Here is a 19,426-nt window from a genome sequence, read left to right as displayed (position 1 = left end):
ATTAAATGACATTTATAAATTGTATATTTATAATGTACATCAATTCCACGTTTTAAAATATATTCACAATAAGTATGATCAAAGTATAGAATGACTCAGACAGTTTATTATATAAAAGTTTCATTAACTGCTTCCTACTTAGAGAATGTTTATTAAATGATTAAAGCAGTCACTTACCTCATTATTAAATATCACAATTGTATAAAAATTAACTCGTCATTAACGTTGGCACAAGACATTGTTAATGATTTTCTTTACTTCGTCTAGGAATTCATGAAAACTTCCAGTGGTAGAAAAATCCTGAAACGCTTGGACTCTTTCAGGATTTGTCATTTGAGCTGTCAGAAACCTTTTCACACAACAGGATTTCAGTTCGTGACACGAATTCATTCTCGCCCAGTTCCATGCCCTACTGAAGTTTTTATAATTCAACTTGGAGATAGAACTTTGTGTAAGAATATCCGATATATCAGCCATGAGGAATTTATCAGCTAGTAGCACCGCATCCAATAAAGATTCGATAGTTCTATTTTCGAAAGTTGCTCCATTTGCAGCTAGTAACAACGTGTTAAGACCTTCCTTTGATGTATTTCGCAATTTGACACGTTTCTTGCCTGACTCCGAAAAGTTCCCTTCAAGCATGGCGGAGAATACGTCTGATTTTTGACACAATGTTTGCCTACAAGCGTCGACGGTCGTACCATCGTCCAGTTCGAATGTAACCGTTGCAGGTTTCGGATGATTATCATATACTCTAGGAAAATCAGTCGAAGCGGTTTCTGTGATTTGACATTTTTCTATAATCTCAGGTTGAATTTCTAACGTGCTTGCTAGACGACAAATTGACCAAATAGCGTTTTCATAAAGGACATGTTGTTGATCAGATAGAATGTGAAATATTAATTGAAGACCACCGTGATTGTTCAGCAATGATTTTAGAATATCTCGCGATTTAATTATAAATGGTATCGAGACTGCGATAATCAATTTATGAGCTTCCTTTCCGCGAAGCAATATAGATGTAAGTTCACCTATCGCTCCGCCTGTTTCTGCTACGGCGCACAGTTGTCTTGTATAATGTTCAGACCCACATAATGTTTGAACTTCAAAAACGAAGCCCTGTTTTAATAATGGTACTAAATACGCTCCATTTCTATATAAAAAATTTTTCTAATATATAATATGTTTTATTTGTAAAATAAGTGTTTTACTTACCTTATAATTCTATTTAAAATTCTAGATGCTCTTATATTTTTTCCGTGTCTAATGTAAGCTAATAACGGTCCAATGGTCGTGGGATCGGCCAATCCATCAATTGGATCATTTGAAAGACTTAAGTGGCTTAATAATAATAACGCCCATAAATTTCCAAACTCCCAGGTGTATGGACATTCCCACAATTTCCTCTCCTTTTCTACATTCTGGGATTCTTCTACTTCTATAGTTACTGATTTCCAACTTTTTAATGATTCTACTTCTTCTTGGGGTTCTAAAAAAAATGAGGCAGAAGTTATTATTCTCGAGTATTTTTAAAATGATTTAAGTTACAAAATATATAAATTAATTTACCATCTTCGTTATCCATCATTTCTGTATCGCTACAAACTGGACTGTAATTATCTTCGGTATTTTCGTCATTTTCAATAGAATCATAAAAAGGTAACGGTGGTGTACTAGGAGGCGAAGAGGAAACACTAGTAGCACTTCCTGGACTCCAATCATCTCGATAGTAGTCTGAACTAAATCTGTAGATAAAAAAGAAGTAAACATTACGTTTTTCATAACTAAAGAATTAAATTAAATTTCGTGAACGTACCTTCCTAAATTTGTCGCAATGTATTTCAATTGTGTTTGATTATTAGGAGGAGTATCACTTTTTCGTTTTCTTGAAACATTCGTTTTCTCATGAGCTTCAATTGCCATTTTTTTCAATCTAGTAACTAAAACGTCAAGCAAACCATTCTTTAGCATTATAGTAATGCTTGGTTCGTCATGGACAAATTGTGCTAAAGCATGTAATAATATGGCATGATATTTTTCATTCTTGATATCTTTTAATAAAGATAACATTAATTCCAAACCTGATCCCATTCTAACCTTCGCACGATTTATAGCTTCTACACAAAATAGGCATAAAGTGACTAATGTCTCCTTAGACAATTCTAAGCGATCTTTGATAAGAACGATAAAACTTTCAATAGCACCAAAATTTCCCAAAATTGGACGACATTCCGTAATATGGCAAAGATTATATAAACATCTAATCGCTACTTTATTATGCATATCACAACATTGTATAATACTCTTATAACCCTGTATATTTTTTCCTCCTCTTAATTGTTTTCCAACTCGAGGATCCAATGTGGACAAAAAAGCACACATGGCTTTTAAACAGGTCTCTATTAGTTCCATATATTTTTTATCTGTTTTATTTGTTTCTAATTTTTCTTTTGCTAATATTAATAAACTTGTAATTCTAAATATTACTCCAGATTCTAAAATTTCTTCTCTACTACCTTCGTATATACTCCAAATATTCCTATAAAAAAAAAAAAAATATATAGAACTTAACAAGAAATATTGATATTATCTTCATATATATAAATTAATTTTCTAATACCTTATTGCCCTGACACCCATTAAGTAAGTTTGCACATAAGTATCTAGTTGTAAAAGATCAACCAAAGCTTGAATTGCACCAACTTCACATAATGATTTTGCATGATAATCACTTTCAGATAAATTTCCAATGAGTCTACAAGCACGGCAGTGTATATTATTACCTAGTTTGATATGCTTTATTATAGAAACCACGCGACTTGCTATTTTAGATCCTTTGACCTAAAAAATAATTTATATTGCATTATTATGAATAAGCATGTTGTATAGCAACAATCAATCTATTCATATATATATGACAGACTATAAGTATATGATAAATAAAATTTATTAAATGATTTTAAAGATATGTGAAAATAAATATATTTTTACCTTTTCTCTTGCATCTGAATTCAGGCAAACGTTTGCTAAAATACTTAAAGTTATGTTCACTATTTGTGTATTATGATAATGCAGTAAATTTACTAAAATGCCTAATCCTCCATCTTTGGCAAATTGCTTGTAACACTTTGAATCATTTTTAAGTCGTACTAAACATGACAAAATCCCACTTTTTGATTCTATTTTTATGTATTTTAATAATTCTTTCAATACTGGGCCGTCTTGTTTCTCGTCCATATTTGGTATTTTGATAAATAAGTGGAAAAATTAATGAAAATTCGTTAATTTTGTAAAAGAAACATAACCTCTAAAGTGTATTGCTACCAAGGTTGACAGCTACATCCGTATAGTAACACAAAAATAAGTGAAAAAAAAATTCAGTTTATTAATAATTTCTTATTATTAGAATCTATTCAGAAAACGATTCTGCAATATAAATTACGAGAATTTGACGTTTAAATTTACAGTTTTGTAAGTACAATTAAATAATTATTTTGCAGAATTATGTTTTTAAATATCCCGCTGTTTGATTTTAGTTTAAAATATGCCCACTGTGGCACTACAATACTTTCAATATAATTCGTGATAGTTCAATATAATAATTAATAGCTAACAATAGATGTATATAGATTAATAAATAGATTAATAAATATGTATAAGATTGAGGAATATAACAATTAAAGCAATTGTACAACATATTAATCGTTCGAAAGAGAAGATAGAATAGTGATAATAATTTTTAGTAATTTCTATGACATAGATAATAACATAGATTTAATATTTATTTAGTATTTATTATAACTTATTATTTAAGAAGTCTGAGGTGATTCTTTTTCAATAATGTTAGACATAGACTTTTAGAAAACGTACATTATAATGTACGATAAATTGTAATAAAAAGATCGGTGCAATTAGCCAGAAAATTACTTTTGCCAACCTTGGTAATTTGAAATATGTAATTTGTTAACGACTTTGTTAATACACACTGACATCAAAACAGAATAGAATTATTTTTGTATTTTTCCTTTTGTATGTTAGATCATGAATGTTTATATAAATTCACATCTTTACGAACATAACGTGATCTAGATAGATAGATTCTATTTTTCGGACGTATAACTTTAGAGTAATTTACGCTGAATATCGTCGATATTTTTGCTGTATGTTATATACATTTAAGTTTCTCGCAACATAGAAACAATTCCATAATCCAAAACAAAATTATTGCCACGCGTCGAAATTAAAATTCATCGCTAATCTAATATCGGAAATAAGCGAGATCAATTCATGTACAATTCGTCTCGTATCGAGAAGCATCGTTTCTTTTTTCTTTTTTTGTTTTATCTGTCAACGAAAAGAAAAACGAGAATTTTTGGCTGAATTTTGCAACAGACGAGGAAATTTCTATTTTGCGTAAGCGCACCATGAAAAATATCCATCGTGCGTGAAGCGCACCTGCTGCGCCCGAGGAAGGGCAGTGTCCGCGAATGAAGTATAGCGAAGGCGTCAAAATGATAGGAGAGGGCATGGGGATCGGAGCGTGAGCTACGCAGGAGATGTCGACAAGATGACAGCGGTTGTATGACGCTCGTCTCGTTGTTCTTTCTGAGTTAACGTTGTGGCGTGTGGCCAGGTGGGGAGATCGTTTCGCAAACGAAACGAACGACTTATGCCTCGTTACGACGACACGTCCGTTTCAATAGATTCTCTGCGTCGAAACGAGATCGTAATCAGGCGAATTCGGGTGAGAGCCGCGATCGCCGCGCCCATGCAATGTACACAGCGGCCTGAAATCGTGCCCGAGATCATCGCTATCCCCGAGGAGTCCACCCTTTAAACGGCCTGGAGTGAAGTAATGAGCGTTTTCGGGGATTTCCAGCGTGTCTGGGTACAAAGATTCCCGGACAGCGCCTTGCCGGCAGCTTGGGAAGAGGACGTCAGGGCCAACCTAGTCAAGCATAAACAGAAGGTGAGAATCCAGTCGGAAATCCTGTATTATTATCGTCACAGTTACAAAGACAGAGTTTCCTTCAATAATGACGTTTCTAAGAATTTATGTTAATACCTTCTTTCTTTGTAGATTTATTTGTTTGAATAAAAATTAGAGATGCTACACATGGAACACCATGAGATCACTGTTTCTTTTTGAATTAAACAATTGATTGTAGGTTTTATTTTGGAAGTTATAATATGTTATTTATGATTCGATGCAGTTCTTTAAAAGTAATGAAAGTATATTAATATAGTAACATTATATACTTGTAATACTCTTAGTATACTTTTAGCTTATATTATTTTTTACAAGTAATTAATGGAAGAGTTATTACATTGGAGATGTTTAATTGTAATCTACTTTTAAGAAGACTGTTTAATAGATTATTAGCTTCTTATTATGTAAAACTTTCATCCTTGCTGAGCCATTGGGAACTTCATCCTATGAGTCATCATATTAATTTCTTGCTTAACTGAGAAATTAAGTTATAAATGATATTTTCAAAGTGATCTGGTGGAATTTATGTTCATTGTATTAACTTCATATTAATTAAAAATTTACTTATTTTATATATAAATTATTATATATAATTATATATAAATTTTTTAAAAAATATTTACATAACTCTGAAGAAAATTAAATCATTAAATATATTTAGCTCTCCAATACACTGAGAAAATATACTAAATATCCTCATCTGTGTGAGTATATATTCTCACTGATTCATCATTTATCTGCTTATCTCAGTTCTGTTATCATTCACTAAAAAGATGAGTTTATTATATATTATTTATATTTCACAATATAGTTGTATAAAAAATAATTTTGGAAAATTGCTACTGTTTTCACAGGTGACCGCTTTGAGAGAAGAACTTGAAAAAGAAGAATTTTATGTAGAATATTTAGAAAGATTGTTGGCTGATGTTGAACGTCATAAGCAGTTGGCAAATATTAATATTGCAACCACGCCTGACAAACAACAATCTACAGAATCTCAAAATCAACATAGCTGCCAAGTAACAGAGAATAATTTGACAGATTCTACAAGCTCATCTAATGTTCAACACGTGGAATCATCAGCTCCATCTCTGCCCGCGCGTGAAGATATAAGTAAATTTCAGGACAAATGTGTTTCTGAACTGAGTTCTACTCTTAATACAAGCAAAAGACCCAAAAGTGAGATACCAAAAAGTCCTGATAAAGTGCCTGAACTTAGAAGAAACAGTGACCCAGATGTGCCAAGTAATTATGTCACTGTAATTGAAGTGACTGGAAGTTCAAAGAAAGATAAAAATGAAGAATCTCTCAAAGAAGAAGATGAAAAAGGTATTGTATTTATTTTATATTATTTTATTTTATATTATTTTATTTTATATTATTTTTTTTATAATTGTATTTGATTTATTCATATTTACAATTAATAAATAGATTTAGAAAATGCAATTAATGAAGATGGAGAAGATGGTGATGCGGAAATATCTGAAGAGGAACCTTATTATGATTCTGTAGCTTTAGACCAAACAGGAGAATATGTATATATTGATGCACGTGTTCCACCTGTCGGAAATAATAATGGCAGTAGAGCACCACCAAGGAGGCCACCGTCGTTACCTGACTCTCCAGGGAATCAGAGCAATTATGTCAACATTGATTATTTTATACAGTAAATTATTTATATTTAAATATTACTGATTTTAAAATCATTTTACATAAAAAAAATATGTAATATATTTGTTTATTTGTAGACATCGAGCAGCAATGGATAGCGAAGATGAAGAGGGTGCAAGTCCTGCACCACCAATCTTATTACGCGCTCTTAGCACCGATAATGAAACTGGTAGTAGCGACGCGGAACCTTTAAGTCTAAGTGAGGGTAGTTTAGAATCACCAACACCAACTACACCTCGTCGACAGGAGAAATGTAAAGACCGTGAAGATGACAGAACGTCTATGATTAAATGTATTGTAAACTCGGTGGTAGAGAGCGAAACTATTTATGTCGAGTGTCTAAATGTAATGTTACAGGTATGTAATGTGTCTATCGTTTTCTATAATATGTATAAATAACATTACTTTGGTTAAAAAGATATATTTTGTTTATAGTACATGAAAGCCATCAGAGCGACATTAACAACATCTCAACCTGTTATTTCTGAAGATGAATTTGGTACGATGTTTTATAAGATTCCCGAATTACATGCACTACATCAGACATTTTTAGACGGTCTCAGAAAGAAATTAGACAAATGGGATAGTAAAACTACTATAGGTGAACAATTTAAAGTAAGAACGATATATATTAAGAAATATAACATTACTTATGTTATTTTAATGTTGAGAAATTTATTTTATTAATGTTCTATCATGAATTTGGAAATTAAGATAATGGCTAGCAATATAGGATTATACGGAGCTTTTTTACATAATTATGCTCGCGCTACTGATACCGTGCGAAGGTGTTCTGCACATTCGACTCAATTCGGTGAAATTACAAGGGATATAAGACTTAGAGGATTTCCAAAAGGACCAGGTTTATCTCTTGAAGATCTTCTGCATAAGCCAGTAGCTCGAGTACAAAAAAATGCGCTAGTATTGCATGTAAGTATTGTACAATATGTGTTTTTATTAGCCAAATTTATATAGGTATGGAAACATATTGATAAAGCGCTGATTGGCTAAGTTGATAAAATGATGTGGAAATATACTTCGTAAGTTTTATCTTATCTCAGTTCGCATCGTCGTTCAATTGATTGTAGGATCTTCTTAAACACACACCAGTGAATCATGCAGATCATGCACCACTCTCAGAAGCTCTTGCTATGACAAGAAATTTTCTAGACGAATTTAATATTATCCAAACAAAGTCAATGTTTCCGGTAAATAAACTATACTTATAGTTAAAACTATTATTAATTTAGTGGTATTTAAAACTATATTTTTTTTAGAGTCATGATAGAGCACAACGGAGATTAGTGAAAAACTCATTTGTAGTAGAATTGTCCGATGGTCATAGAAAGTTGAGACATCTTTTTCTTTTTAATGATGTAATTGCTTGTGCAAAGTATAAAGCTTCTGGTAGAGACAAATTTACATTTGAATTAAAGTGGTATGTATCAGTGGCAGAGGCGGTAGTGACAGAAGATGGTGTTGAACCTCGTGAAACTAGTCCAGCTAATGTTGTAGCTTTGAGGTATGTGTAAAAGTCTATTATTTACTCTTAATAAAATATAAAAGTGTACATATTCAGGTCACAGGCGTGTACAGTACGTGATCAGATACTTTGGGAAGAACGAAATGATGAGAAACGAATTAGACTCGGTGGTAGAGGTTCAGAAAAAAATAGGAAGAAACTTGCTGAGCTTGAAGCTCAATTGGTATTAGCATCTCCAAATTTAGTATTACGCGTTGCGCATAAAAGTCAACATCGAGTTCAAAACTCGTACACATTCTTTCTATCCAGTGAATTTGAACGTTCTCAATGGGTTGAAGCAGTGGAGGCATTGCAACAGGTAATGCGTTCCCATATGTACCTAGATAAGTCAAAGGTGCGTAATTCACAGATTTCGAATAAATAACATAAAGATATTTAATAATGAAATTTATTTAAATCCAACACGAGGATCCAAGTAACGATATTTAAAAAGAATGATTAAGTTTACTTGATGAAAGAAAATAAACAATAAACATAATTTTTCAGGGTGGACAACCTCCAGGGCCATTACCTTTATCAATGTACGAATTACAGGCTTGGGTTACAGCTTGTCGTACTTATCTTCAAACAGATATGGGAAGTTATTTACTGAGATCAGGACGCGATGAAAGTTTATTACTAGGCGACCTTCATTTAACTTTGCTTGGTTTAACACCGCCTGGTTTAGATAGAGTAGGAGATCTTTACATTATTGTAGAAGTTGATAGTTATGGACACTATTTTAAACGAGCAAGAAGTCGAGTTGCGAGAGGTCAAGCTCCAACTTGGGGTAAAGTTTTATTTTTACAAAAGATCATTGTATTGTTAAATAAATAAATTTCTTATAATTAATTATTTAATTTTAACTTATTTAAGGCGAAACATTCGTTGTGGAACTCGAAGGAAGTCAAAATGTTAGAATTTTGTTGTATGAAGAGTGTGGAACGCGTTCTGTATTACGTGGCAAATGCATACAAAGATTAAGTAGATCTTGGCTTCAGTCGGATCAAGTAGAGAGGTCACTAAATTTAGGCCCAGCTACGTTAGATGTAGCTCTTCGTTTTGTTCCAAGTGAAGTGACATTGAGACGGGTACCATCTGCTAAACCTCAAGGTTTATTTGGAGCTAAAATTCAACAAGTGTGCAAGTATGTTTTGTGACTTTTGAACTCTTGTGAAGTCTTATTCAAATCTTTTTATTGTAAATGTTTATTTAAATCTTTCATAAATATTTAGATCTATATATTTTTTACAGACGTGAAAAACGCGATGTTCCTTTTATTGTAACTGCATGTGTTAGGGAAGTGGAAAGGAGAGGGGTCGGAGAAGTGGGACTGTATCGCGTTTCTGGCTCTGCTTCCGATCTAACAAAATTACGTAAATCATTTGAAAGCAATTCGTATGAAGCAGAACAACTACTTAAAGAGGTAATTAATGCATTAAACACAGTCACACAAACACAAAGAAAATCCTTTTTTCTCATTATTTAAAATCTATATCTTTATTAATTATACATTAATATGAATTTATTTTTATATTTCTAGGTTGACGTTCACTCTGTAACAGGTGTGCTCAAGTTATATCTCCGTGAAATGCCAGAAGCTCTCTTTACGGATGCTCTTTATCCAGCGTTTTTAGAAGCTTTTCAAACTGGCGAGCTATCAAAAGGTGCTGCTCTTAGAAGAGTATACGAAAGTCTGCCAGCTGTGAACAAAGCGGTCATCGACTTTCTACTTACTCATTTAATAAGAGTTAATAAACACGAGGCTCAAAATAAAATGTCTTTGCACAACTTAGCGACGGTGTTCGGACCGACGCTTTTGCGCCCTGGTACGAATTCGCGATCCGATGCAAAGAGTCGAGATCCATTAGCTGCGGGGACCGTGGACGTGATGGCACAGGCCGGTATACTTTATTGTTTTTTGCAAATGCATATGCAACAGAACAATCAATCACTCTAGTCGAGAGGTCCTTGTTGATATATCGTAGCGTTAGCTGCTTTCCGCGAGTCTGATTGAAAATTAGGCTCGTAGCAACTCACGTTGTAATGTAAAATTAATGATTTTTTATAATATATATTTTATTAGTTTTGTGACGTATCGTTTATACAACGCTGAATTAGACGCATAAGTAGACAGGCTTTGACAAAATCTTGATGGGTGAAATTCCTCTTGTATTGGTACGCATAACAATACTACAATAATGTAGTAAAGTGGACTTAAAGAATACGTATTGTACTTTAAACTCTTTAATATATATTTTATACTTATATATGCGCGAAATTATAGCCGCGATTTCTTGTTATACGATGATTCTACAAACATTTCCAAAAAGAAAGAAAGGAAAAATTTCTCCCGTGAAAGAGAGGGTGTGAGAGAGTAAGAGAGAAAGAGAAACATAAATATGGAAGCCGGTCGTTAACGCATCCACACTTTAGAAAATAAGTACTTTTTCTAATGGAGTGTGTTCCTAGCAGAGAATCTAAATTTTTTTACGTATATGTCCACAAGAATGTCCACGTATTCAAAATAATCACGTTCCTAAACATTTCAGGAAGCACGTTCCTCAAAATGTGCAAATCAAAGCTTCTAATAGTATATGCAAAATGTACTGGCTATATTCCATTTTGTCACAATATTTATGTTTTCTGGGAAAGCCACATTTTTTTGCCAAATCTATTCTTTATTGTAAAAGTATTTTGAAAGAACCTACATTCTTGAATTTTTGTAAGAAATATCACGGAATAACTTAAAATCAAGTTTTTAATATTTAAGCTGTGGTTAGACTCATATTTGTCTTGTTTTCAAGCTGTCTTAGCTATTAATTTATAATAATAACTTTAATGACTTCGATGTTTCAAAGATCTATTCATAAAATTCAAAAAGAAAAATATATTCTTCCAACACTTTGATAAATTAAACATACATATTTTGTATATGTATTTTTAAAATATTATATTTTATTATTATTATATATATTATATATAATATATATTATTTTATTATTATTATATATATAATATATATAATATATATTATTTTATTATTATTATATATATAATATATATGTTTGTGTACATTTTTCTACCGTATTATCAGTGAGACACAGAAATCTTTTTAATTAATCTTTTTTAACAACTATTTTTTAAATTTCCTTTTCAAATTAATGTTTTTAAGTCTAAGTGCAGCTTAATTAAGTATCAAAGAGATGAATTCTCTCTCATATCTTCAATATTTTGTAAATTTTGAACAAAATTTTTTCACTTTTTATCAAATAACTATATCATAGTACTAAGCAATGGTATTTTTCTATTATTACATAATAAACTTACTTACGAACATCTTCGTGTTCACTAGGTTTTTAGAAGTATTGCTTTTTACTAAACAAAAAAAAAAAAAAAGAAGATACCTTTTTCTGGAAACGTTTGCTTCAGAGGATTGAAATACATAGTGCATTTGGCAGTACAAATTTAATACTCGATAGAATTCCTTACATGCTAGGATGTTTGAGAACAACTTTGTAATTTGTAAAAGACAATGAGTGTTCAATCTTTAATGAGTGTTCGATAAAAGATGGAGTCGTGCATAAGAATTGAATAATAATAAGAATTGAATAAATTGAAGAAAAAAAAGAACAAATTACAAGAGAAGAGAAACTGAAAAAAATCATATTGTTATTATTCCGGAAGTAATTTTCGCGCTTGAGCGAACAAGGCAACTATTGTGTGTGTGATTTCAGCCTGTATGTGCGTGTATATGTATGTATGTATGTATAACCCGCCCATGTGTATTATATCGTAAATAATTGGATATTTTTAATTTTTATATCATATTTAGCGTTAAGGCGCGTTTCTCTTTTGTACATTCGTAAAACGTGTAAAGATGAAGTTTCAGCTATCGTGATTGATTGATTTATTGATCATTATTATTACTATTACTATTATTATTATTATTATTATTATTATTATGAAGTTATTATTATTATTATAACTATGATTATTTTTATTATTCCACATTTTACAAGTACCAATTTTTCATAGAACAAGTATTTGTTAACAGACGTTCGATTAAGCAAGCTTACTCGCAGCAAGACAATGTACTGCCAAAAAAGAAATCCTTAAAATGCATAAATATATTGGGGGTTTATAAACTTTTATATTAATAATGTTCATCATTATCCTAAGCTACTCTTTTTAATAGTCTTTCAGTTTCTTCTCTTTTACATAGAGTACATTAACTTTGAGCACCTTGTATTGTAATCTAAGCTATATTTTTTCTTGCTTTCGCTTAAAAAAAAAACTATATTCTTTCAAGATAATATAATTAAACGAAACGATCTTAAAAGAATATAGATTAATTGAATGTGTGTAACGAAGTATATTATTTGTAAAGTATTTTATTCATAAGCGAATAATTTTAAACATTTATGGAAACTATTGTAAATCTATATGAATGATAAATGTAGTATATTTTGTTTATGTTTCACTAATTTTCAGATTTGTGTATTATCCAGAGACGTAAATTTTGATCTCGTTAATGTTTTCAAAAATAGATAGTACTATATAACAAGAAAAGAATTTTACATAGAATTTATTATTTCTTGTTTCAATAACGAATCCGGGCAATTTCGAGCTGGTGGAGGTAAAGGTAGTTTGACTGGTGTGGCAGCTATGTTGTCCCATAGTCCAGGAAGTCGAGATCCATCAGAACCATTGCATTGCATTCCTGATCAAACATTATATAATCGAACATTATATATCACAGATTATAATTACCAATTAAATTATCAAAATCAAAACTTCAGATGTTTAATACATTAATAAATTATACAATTAGAGACCTAATGGCGCAGCTTCATATAAATCATGTAAAGCTTGTACGCGAACTTTGGTCCACTCGATATTTTTGTAATTCGCAGAAATTCCATTATCAGCAATAGTTAATTGATTTTCCCATTCTCTCATATAGCGAAAATAAGTCCTCAAAGCATCGTCGCTAATAGCACTTTTGCAAACCTAAGGAACATTAACCGCTTCTTTATTAAATTTTAATTAATAAAAAAATATTAATTTTTTATACCTCTAATCGAGCATTAGGATAATAGTGAATGTAATTCACACACATCTCGTCGGAAATGGCGAACCCACCAAGAGTAACATTCTTTCTATCCATCGTATTATATGTGCAACTTGTTATTAAGGAATCTCCCTGTAATTAATTTTTTTTATTATCATTTTTTTATTTATTCATTAAAATCTATTATATGCGTATAATATGATGGAGTTCATCACATGAATTATACAAAATATTAGATTTTAATTCTTACAGGCAAAATGATAATAGGTTTTGGCAGAAGACGAATTTCTTGAAAATGAGTGGAATAATGATTATCATAATTTAATAAAGGCAACTCCTCCCCATCTCTAATATGACGAGTAACAACTTTTATGCCAGTTAAATGTGTATGAAGTTGGGATGCGAAAACATGTATTCCTTGTTGTGGGAGACCAACACCTGTACATTCTTGTATACAATGTCCCGCTAAAATAAAGGCTTCCTACAACGGTTTTGTTATTAAGTTCGATTTTAATTATATATATATTTTTTTAGTTATACATATATGCTATGATTCGTTACCTGTTGTGGTGGAATTGCCATTTTATCAGTGTATTCTAAACCTAATTCAATTACACCTGCATCATACTTTCGAAGACTTTTAGTAACGATAAAACGAATTCCTGAAGAATCGACGTTCCCATCCTGGAGCTCGGGATTATTGTAGTGAACTTCCAACATGACATAAGGATTAAAATTTTCGCCACCAATTGAAAGACCAGCTTCCTCTGGATAAATAAAAGCATCTGCTCCCATTGCCCAAGCTGCTAAAACCTTTTTACATATCTAAGAAACGAGATAAAAATATATTTAATTGTTTTTGACAAAACAGATTTTGAAGGATAGCTAAAGAATAACTTGTAACATTAAATTTTTTTAATTCCATTAACAATTATTAATAATTTGAAAAAATGTCATCAAATTAATATTATTGTGCTGTTTAAGAAACTAAGTTCACCTGCGTTGTCTCCGGTCTATTAGTTCCATCACAAGGACCATCGTACATAGGAATTTCAAGATCTACCGAACCAGCACAATGGAACACTTCCATATGATGAACCAAGTGTTCGTTGCCTGTTTGTATGACTGGGCCAAACTGTAGAATGTGATGTCTACAAATAATAGTTCAAATAAGAAATTCAAATGAATTTTATTGAAATTTAATGGACAGACTCACTTTTGAGATAAAACAAGTGGTAATTTTTGTACTCGGCACCAGTAAGTCGTTTCCTTATTTGGCACTTTCACATGATCAGCTAACAATTCCAATTGCCAGGCGTTTGATGGAAATGTAGGTTTCTTGTGGAGTACTCTGATTAACTCTGTTCTAGACATACCAGAAGCTTTTGCGTCTGATACTTGCAAACCAGCTAAAGACGATAATGGTCCTAAACCTTTTAACCATACTAAATGTGTAGTACCTCTCTAAGAATTTTTAAACATTTCTTCTGTTAAAGAATTAATGATAATAAAATGACTAATGTTTCTTAATTTTGTAATTAATTTACCTCCATGATGTAGTCATTTTCGTCGCAAGTATCAAACTTCCTAGAAAACGTGAACTTCGTTATGTTTCCTCTTCTTCTCCACGCGAAATTCTCACAATTCTGTTGGAGGTCGAGATTTAATTTTCCTTCTTCATCTGCCCATGCATCCTGAAATATATATGTATATAGTATATATAGTAATTTATGTAAAATGTATCTAATTGTATATAATAAACGATTACAGAGAGGAAACACGATAAGACTTTTATTTTGAGTTTTATAGAGGAGCAATTTAAAATTTAGTAATATTAATTGAATATAACAGTGTCTGTATAATATTTCGTGCAAGTATTATTTATTTTTAATTATTAGAAAATTAGACAATTAAATTAATTACTAGAATATTAGAAAATTGACAAAAATAAACTTATCATGATTACCTGTAATTGTATTTGACGGTGCCAATCGATCCACAGGACGCAATAATCAGCAGGTTTTAGTTCACCATAATCTGAGAAACCGATGGCAAACCAACCGTTATCGACGCCTATATAATGGACTTCTGCGATTATCATTTCGTTCATAAAATCGACTCTAAAAATTATTTTTCAATTTTCAAGTTTTTAACCCTATCAGATTTAATTAACATTGCAATAATATACCTCCAATGAAAAGTGGCTTCTGAACCAAGCGGAACTTTATGAATATCTTTTCTATCCGAATTATTCTCTCTACTCTGATGATGATTATGCCAGGATAAACACGATATATCTTTTAAAATAACAAATAAAACTAGTAAATAAATCTTCGAGAACATCTTGAATTCTTTCTTCTTTAAGTCAATGCTCTGTTTATTTGAAAAAATTACTCGTTTCTTGTTTGGAACTTATTGAGCGATTGTACGATTATGCGATTTTTTCGGTTAATTTTAAATAAGTTTCAAAGACATTTTCGTGATCCTCTACTTTCTTGTTGTCAATTTCTACTAAAAGATCCCAAATGGTCTGAAAGGACGAAGACTTCGTATAATACTGCTTTGCCGCCGATTCTCTGCGGTGCTCATGCGCAATGACAGGTATTACATCACAATACAATACAAATTTCTTTTATTAAAAACATGTAAAAACAAAAAAAAGTAATAATTTTTAATTGATAAAAATACAAAAAAAAGAAGAAAATATTTATGTAAATTATTTAATTCTCTTAATATCGTACAGTTTATATGTGTAAGGTTTATAATAGACGCGCATGCGCAGAAGTGAATTGTATTTTGAAAGTGTAATCGTTAGAATAACTGCCACGAAAATATCTGTATTAATAAATAACATTTACTGCTTTAAAATAATTATACAAATAAAGGTATGTAAAATTAATAATTAACTTTACACTTGTATACATTACCAAAATACAAATAGCACATAATGTCTAATCTTAAACGATAATATTATATTTATTTCTAACCTTGCATAATTTTTAATATTTTTAATTGTATATATTTTTTTACTTTAGTAATCTAAGCTTTATTATCTGCATTCATCTTCTCCTGGCTTCATCGTCGTCATTTACTCGAAAGTAGATTATCGAGGTCATCAGTTTCCAATAAACAGAAAATCACACTAATTGCGATCAAGTTCAAGTGATTCTGATTTTTTTCAACAAAACTCATAGAAAGATGTATCAAAATAATTATGAAGTTTAATTAGAACGTAAGTTAGAACTATTGTGTTTGCTGTTGATGACAATTTTTCTCAATAAAAAGGTTATAATTAAACAGAGAGCTAGAGTAAACAATTAACAGAGTATTATAATGCGATACTTCAATTTCTTTGAATTTGCAAAAGCGCAGAATTAAGACAAAAGGAGTAAAAGTATTAAACAAGATTGGAATTCTCTTTCATATCCTCAATATTAAAAAGAGAGGACTCGATAACGAATATTGACTAAGAACAAATTACAATTGGAACGGTGTGTGTCTCTTAATGGATTAAAATATTTATATTGTCAAATAAATTTCGTAAACGAGAGGGATAAAAAACGTTGAAGCTTCGAGAAAATATCTTGACAATCGAATACCAGAGGGCGTATATTACATTCCATTTATGGCGCGTGCTTCTGCTTCCGACCGTAATCAAGAAATTCCGTAGCTCTTATTGCGAGAATAATTCTCACGTAAGGCTTTATTTGATGCGAATAAAATAGCTTCAAACACAATACTAATATTGAAATCAATATTCAATATGTCTTGTTTTTTAAGGTATTGTTGCGTTTAACTTTCTTCTTTTTCTAAAGGATCTTATCTGAAAGAAGAAAATTGGATGACTATCGGATTATTTATCTGGATCAATAACTGCAACTTTTTCTTGACTAGTGATTGATTATATAAAAAATGGTTCGGTTGCTTTCATAAACTCACAAATATACTGACAATCAGATAAATGATTTCGCTTAAACTTTGACTTCCGAATAATCTACATGGATTACAATAGTTTGCGAGTTATAATAAAATCTGTGACTTTTTTTTATATTTAATAAATCTTATCGTTTTCCATTTCAATCTATACGCATATTAATTTCTTTTTAGTCTGTTAAGTAGATTGTTTTTAATGGAAATCAGAATATTTGTGATATTATTTTTACTGCAATATTTCTACAAAGATAAAGCATTGCCCGTAACCATTTTAAATTTATAGAAAGTTGAATAACGATGAGTTATCTGCTTTTAAACAATTACGAGATCGCGTCACCGTTAATATATAATAAAAATGAATTGATCTTATTTATGTGAATTTTCGTTCTTGTAAATGTGAGTATGTTTCTAATTCATTAAAAAAAAAAAGTAATATATTTGTTAGAACATTTATATAGTGGAAAACTTAATTGAAGAATATGTAATAAATTCTTGAAATAAAAAGCAAATAAAAAAATTAGTAGAAAAAAATTACACAGTTTATTAAATATTATTTATATAAAATTAGCAAATAATTCTTATTGTGAAATACTTTACGTTATTTACGCAAACAATCTATTTTTAGAAATGCAGAATATATTCAGGGTTACTTCAATTTCTGTCAACCATCAATGATGCAACTTTGTGAAAGAATAGACTGAATTGTGAAATATTGGTTTGTCATAGATAATTCATCTAACATTTCTACTAAATACAACCAAAATATCAGTATTCTTGTGATAAGGATTAATTTAGAATTAATAACAATTGACAATTAATAAGAATTTTCAGATTTCTCGAAGAAATGACGACCACGATCCGAAAGGTGCCAGTAATTTCTACAAATCGATGAGATTGGATTGAATGTAATTGGAAATTTTAATCGCTTCAGCTAATTAAAGGCGTCTACGATCTGATCTTACGTAATTGCTTTACTGAACTAATAGTGATAGTTTTTAGAAGCACTACTCCACCTAGGACAATCTCTGATTCGTTGAAAATCACATGTCTTATCTTATTATCGTATTTCACAAGTTAGCAATGGAACTTTTGAACACAGACATGTTAATTAGAAAGAAGAAAAGAAATGATTTAATCAGCTGATATTGAAAAATAAAATCATGGTAAAATTTGTCCAATTATACAGTAACAGATGAAGCGACAGTTGTAAGTAAATTTACAATAAGGATAAAAATTTGAACGTGAAGAGAATGTAGTTTCTCAAGTGGAAGGTCGAACATGATCACTGAATGTTGAAAGGTTAATGACTACTCGCGCATGTGATGATGAACAGATCAAACATTTAGAGTATTTTTCAGTATGTGTAAAACATTATTGAGTACTTACATATCTACTTACATGAGTCATGTAATATGTAATCTTTGTCACATGACAGATAATTCATTAGATTATCTTATGAAGATAATTCATTAGATTTCTTCTTGAAATGACAAACATAAAATAATTTACATAAAAAAAAAGAGAGAAAGACGACAATTTACGTCTTGAAAATAATAAATGCAGAACAGTTGTGATATAAAACTCTTACGTCATTGGAATAAGTCGAACTTAATACACGTAGTCAATAGTCACATAACTCATTACACGTAAGAGTGTTCACAAATGTTTCATATACACGACTGTTAATCATTATAACAGTATGATTTAATAATAGTGTTGGAATAGTCTGTTCTGGATTCCGTCTTTGCAATAATAAATAAATTGCAAAGGATTAGCATCATTTTTTACGTAATCCGATTAAAGAGAGTACATCTATGCCTTTATTCGGTCAGTCACAGTTGCGGGACGACTAAAATTTTCAATTAAATCCAATTAAAACTCATTAAGTTTCAACATCTACGACTGTCTTGCTAAAGAGGTATGTATTAGTCAACTGCTATGTGTGCTTCTTTATTTAGTACAGTAAAGAAACTTTTGTAATAAAAAATTTATATTTATCTATAATTATGTTAGCTTTTGATTTGCTTTTTCAGTTTTTAAATAAAAAAATAACTTTATTTACTTTTTTAAGAATTTCAATTATAGAATATTTGAGAAATCAAAAACATGTTTTACAAACACAATGTGTAAATAACTGCAGCTTTGATAAAACATTGGTAAATTTCCAAGATGCATAACTATATATTTTAATTACATTACTTTACATTAACTTTTATCATTGATATATAATACATTC

The 19,426-nt window shown here is 30.6% G+C and overlaps 3 protein-coding genes and 1 long non-coding RNA gene across 10 annotated transcripts; 2 read left to right on the top strand and 2 right to left on the bottom strand.

The window, feature by feature from the left end:
- Nucleotides 1-6: 6 nt before the first annotated feature.
- On the bottom strand, nucleotides 7-3,356 carry LOC122532952 (armadillo repeat-containing protein 5). Its single transcript, XM_043662167.1, has 6 exons — nucleotides 2,992-3,356; nucleotides 2,621-2,841; nucleotides 1,817-2,539; nucleotides 1,570-1,745; nucleotides 1,216-1,489; nucleotides 7-1,153 (listed from the first exon to the last, which is right to left on the bottom strand). The coding sequence occupies exons 1-6, from the start codon at nucleotides 3,235-3,237 to the stop codon at nucleotides 220-222; spliced, it is 2,574 nt and encodes an 857-aa protein (XP_043518102.1). The 5' UTR covers nucleotides 3,238-3,356; the 3' UTR covers nucleotides 7-219.
- Nucleotides 3,357-4,388: 1,032 nt separating this feature from the next.
- Nucleotides 4,389-13,759, top strand: LOC122532973 (active breakpoint cluster region-related protein). Of its 7 annotated transcripts, XM_043662232.1 has the most exons (15): nucleotides 4,389-4,969; nucleotides 5,845-6,319; nucleotides 6,422-6,656; nucleotides 6,739-7,018; nucleotides 7,097-7,276; nucleotides 7,376-7,591; nucleotides 7,750-7,869; nucleotides 7,939-8,183; nucleotides 8,241-8,538; nucleotides 8,691-8,973; nucleotides 9,060-9,330; nucleotides 9,438-9,609; nucleotides 9,727-9,850; nucleotides 9,980-10,087; nucleotides 13,510-13,759. In XM_043662232.1, the coding sequence occupies exons 1-15, from the start codon at nucleotides 4,856-4,858 to the stop codon at nucleotides 13,548-13,550; spliced, it is 3,162 nt and encodes a 1,053-aa protein (XP_043518167.1). In that variant the 5' UTR covers nucleotides 4,389-4,855; the 3' UTR covers nucleotides 13,551-13,759. The 7 variants fall into 7 exon arrangements, with proteins under 7 accessions (XP_043518167.1, XP_043518166.1, XP_043518161.1 ...); XM_043662231.1 differs by lacking the exon at nucleotides 13,510-13,759 and having other exon boundaries at nucleotides 4,391-4,969; nucleotides 9,980-10,586; XM_043662226.1 differs by having other exon boundaries at nucleotides 4,394-4,969; nucleotides 9,727-10,087.
- Nucleotides 11,574-19,018, bottom strand: LOC122532975 (tyramine beta-hydroxylase). The gene is made up of 11 exons (XM_043662241.1): nucleotides 18,589-19,018; nucleotides 15,446-15,554; nucleotides 15,224-15,377; nucleotides 14,805-14,951; nucleotides 14,474-14,721; nucleotides 14,255-14,408; nucleotides 13,819-14,082; nucleotides 13,508-13,738; nucleotides 13,261-13,389; nucleotides 13,022-13,196; nucleotides 11,574-12,906 (listed from the first exon to the last, which is right to left on the bottom strand). Exons 1-11 carry the CDS (start codon nucleotides 18,632-18,634, stop codon nucleotides 12,761-12,763), a joined length of 1,803 nt encoding a protein of 600 aa, XP_043518176.1. The 5' UTR covers nucleotides 18,635-19,018; the 3' UTR covers nucleotides 11,574-12,760.
- Nucleotides 15,656-19,357, top strand: LOC122532977. Its single transcript, XR_006307621.1, has 4 exons — nucleotides 15,656-16,142; nucleotides 16,293-16,489; nucleotides 17,816-18,547; nucleotides 19,262-19,357. It is a non-coding gene; the product is annotated as an uncharacterized LOC122532977 (long non-coding RNA).
- Nucleotides 19,358-19,426: the final 69 nt, after the last annotated feature.

This window comes from Frieseomelitta varia, unplaced genomic scaffold (assembly GCF_011392965.1).
Source record: "Frieseomelitta varia isolate USP_RPSP 00005682 unplaced genomic scaffold, Fvar_1.2 scaffold_485, whole genome shotgun sequence".
Classification (NCBI taxonomy): Eukaryota; Metazoa; Arthropoda; class Insecta; order Hymenoptera; family Apidae; genus Frieseomelitta; species Frieseomelitta varia.
Note: the sequence above shows the minus strand (reverse complement) of the source record. Positions and strands in the feature narration are given on the sequence as shown.

Excerpts from the sequence above, each read along its gene's own strand:
- LOC122532952 (XM_043662167.1), bottom strand. The coding sequence starts at position 3,237 with ATGGACGAGAAACAAGACGGCCCAGTATTGAAAGAATTATTAAAATAC. Across the intron at positions 2,540-2,620 it reads ATGGGTGTCAGGGCAATAAG|GAATATTTGGAGTATATACG; the intron begins GTATTAGAAAAT and ends TTTTTTTTATAG. Across the intron at positions 1,154-1,215 it reads ATTTTAAATAGAATTATAAG|AAATGGAGCGTATTTAGTAC; the intron begins GTAAGTAAAACA and ends TTTTTTATATAG.
- LOC122532973 (XM_043662225.1), top strand. The coding sequence starts at position 4,856 with ATGAGCGTTTTCGGGGATTTCCAGCGTGTCTGGGTACAAAGATTCCCG. Across the intron at positions 7,277-7,375 it reads CTATAGGTGAACAATTTAAA|ATAATGGCTAGCAATATAGG; the intron begins GTAAGAACGATA and ends TTGGAAATTAAG. Across the intron at positions 9,610-9,726 it reads CAGAACAACTACTTAAAGAG|GTTGACGTTCACTCTGTAAC; the intron begins GTAATTAATGCA and ends TTATATTTCTAG.
- LOC122532975 (XM_043662241.1), bottom strand. The coding sequence starts at position 18,634 with ATGAATTATCTGTCATGTGACAAAGATTACATATTACATGACTCAT. Across the intron at positions 15,378-15,445 it reads GAAGCCACTTTTCATTGGAG|AGTCGATTTTATGAACGAAA; the intron begins GTATATTATTGC and ends AATAATTTTTAG. Across the intron at positions 14,952-15,223 it reads ACCGTCAAATACAATTACAG|GATGCATGGGCAGATGAAGA; the intron begins GTAATCATGATA and ends TATATATTTCAG.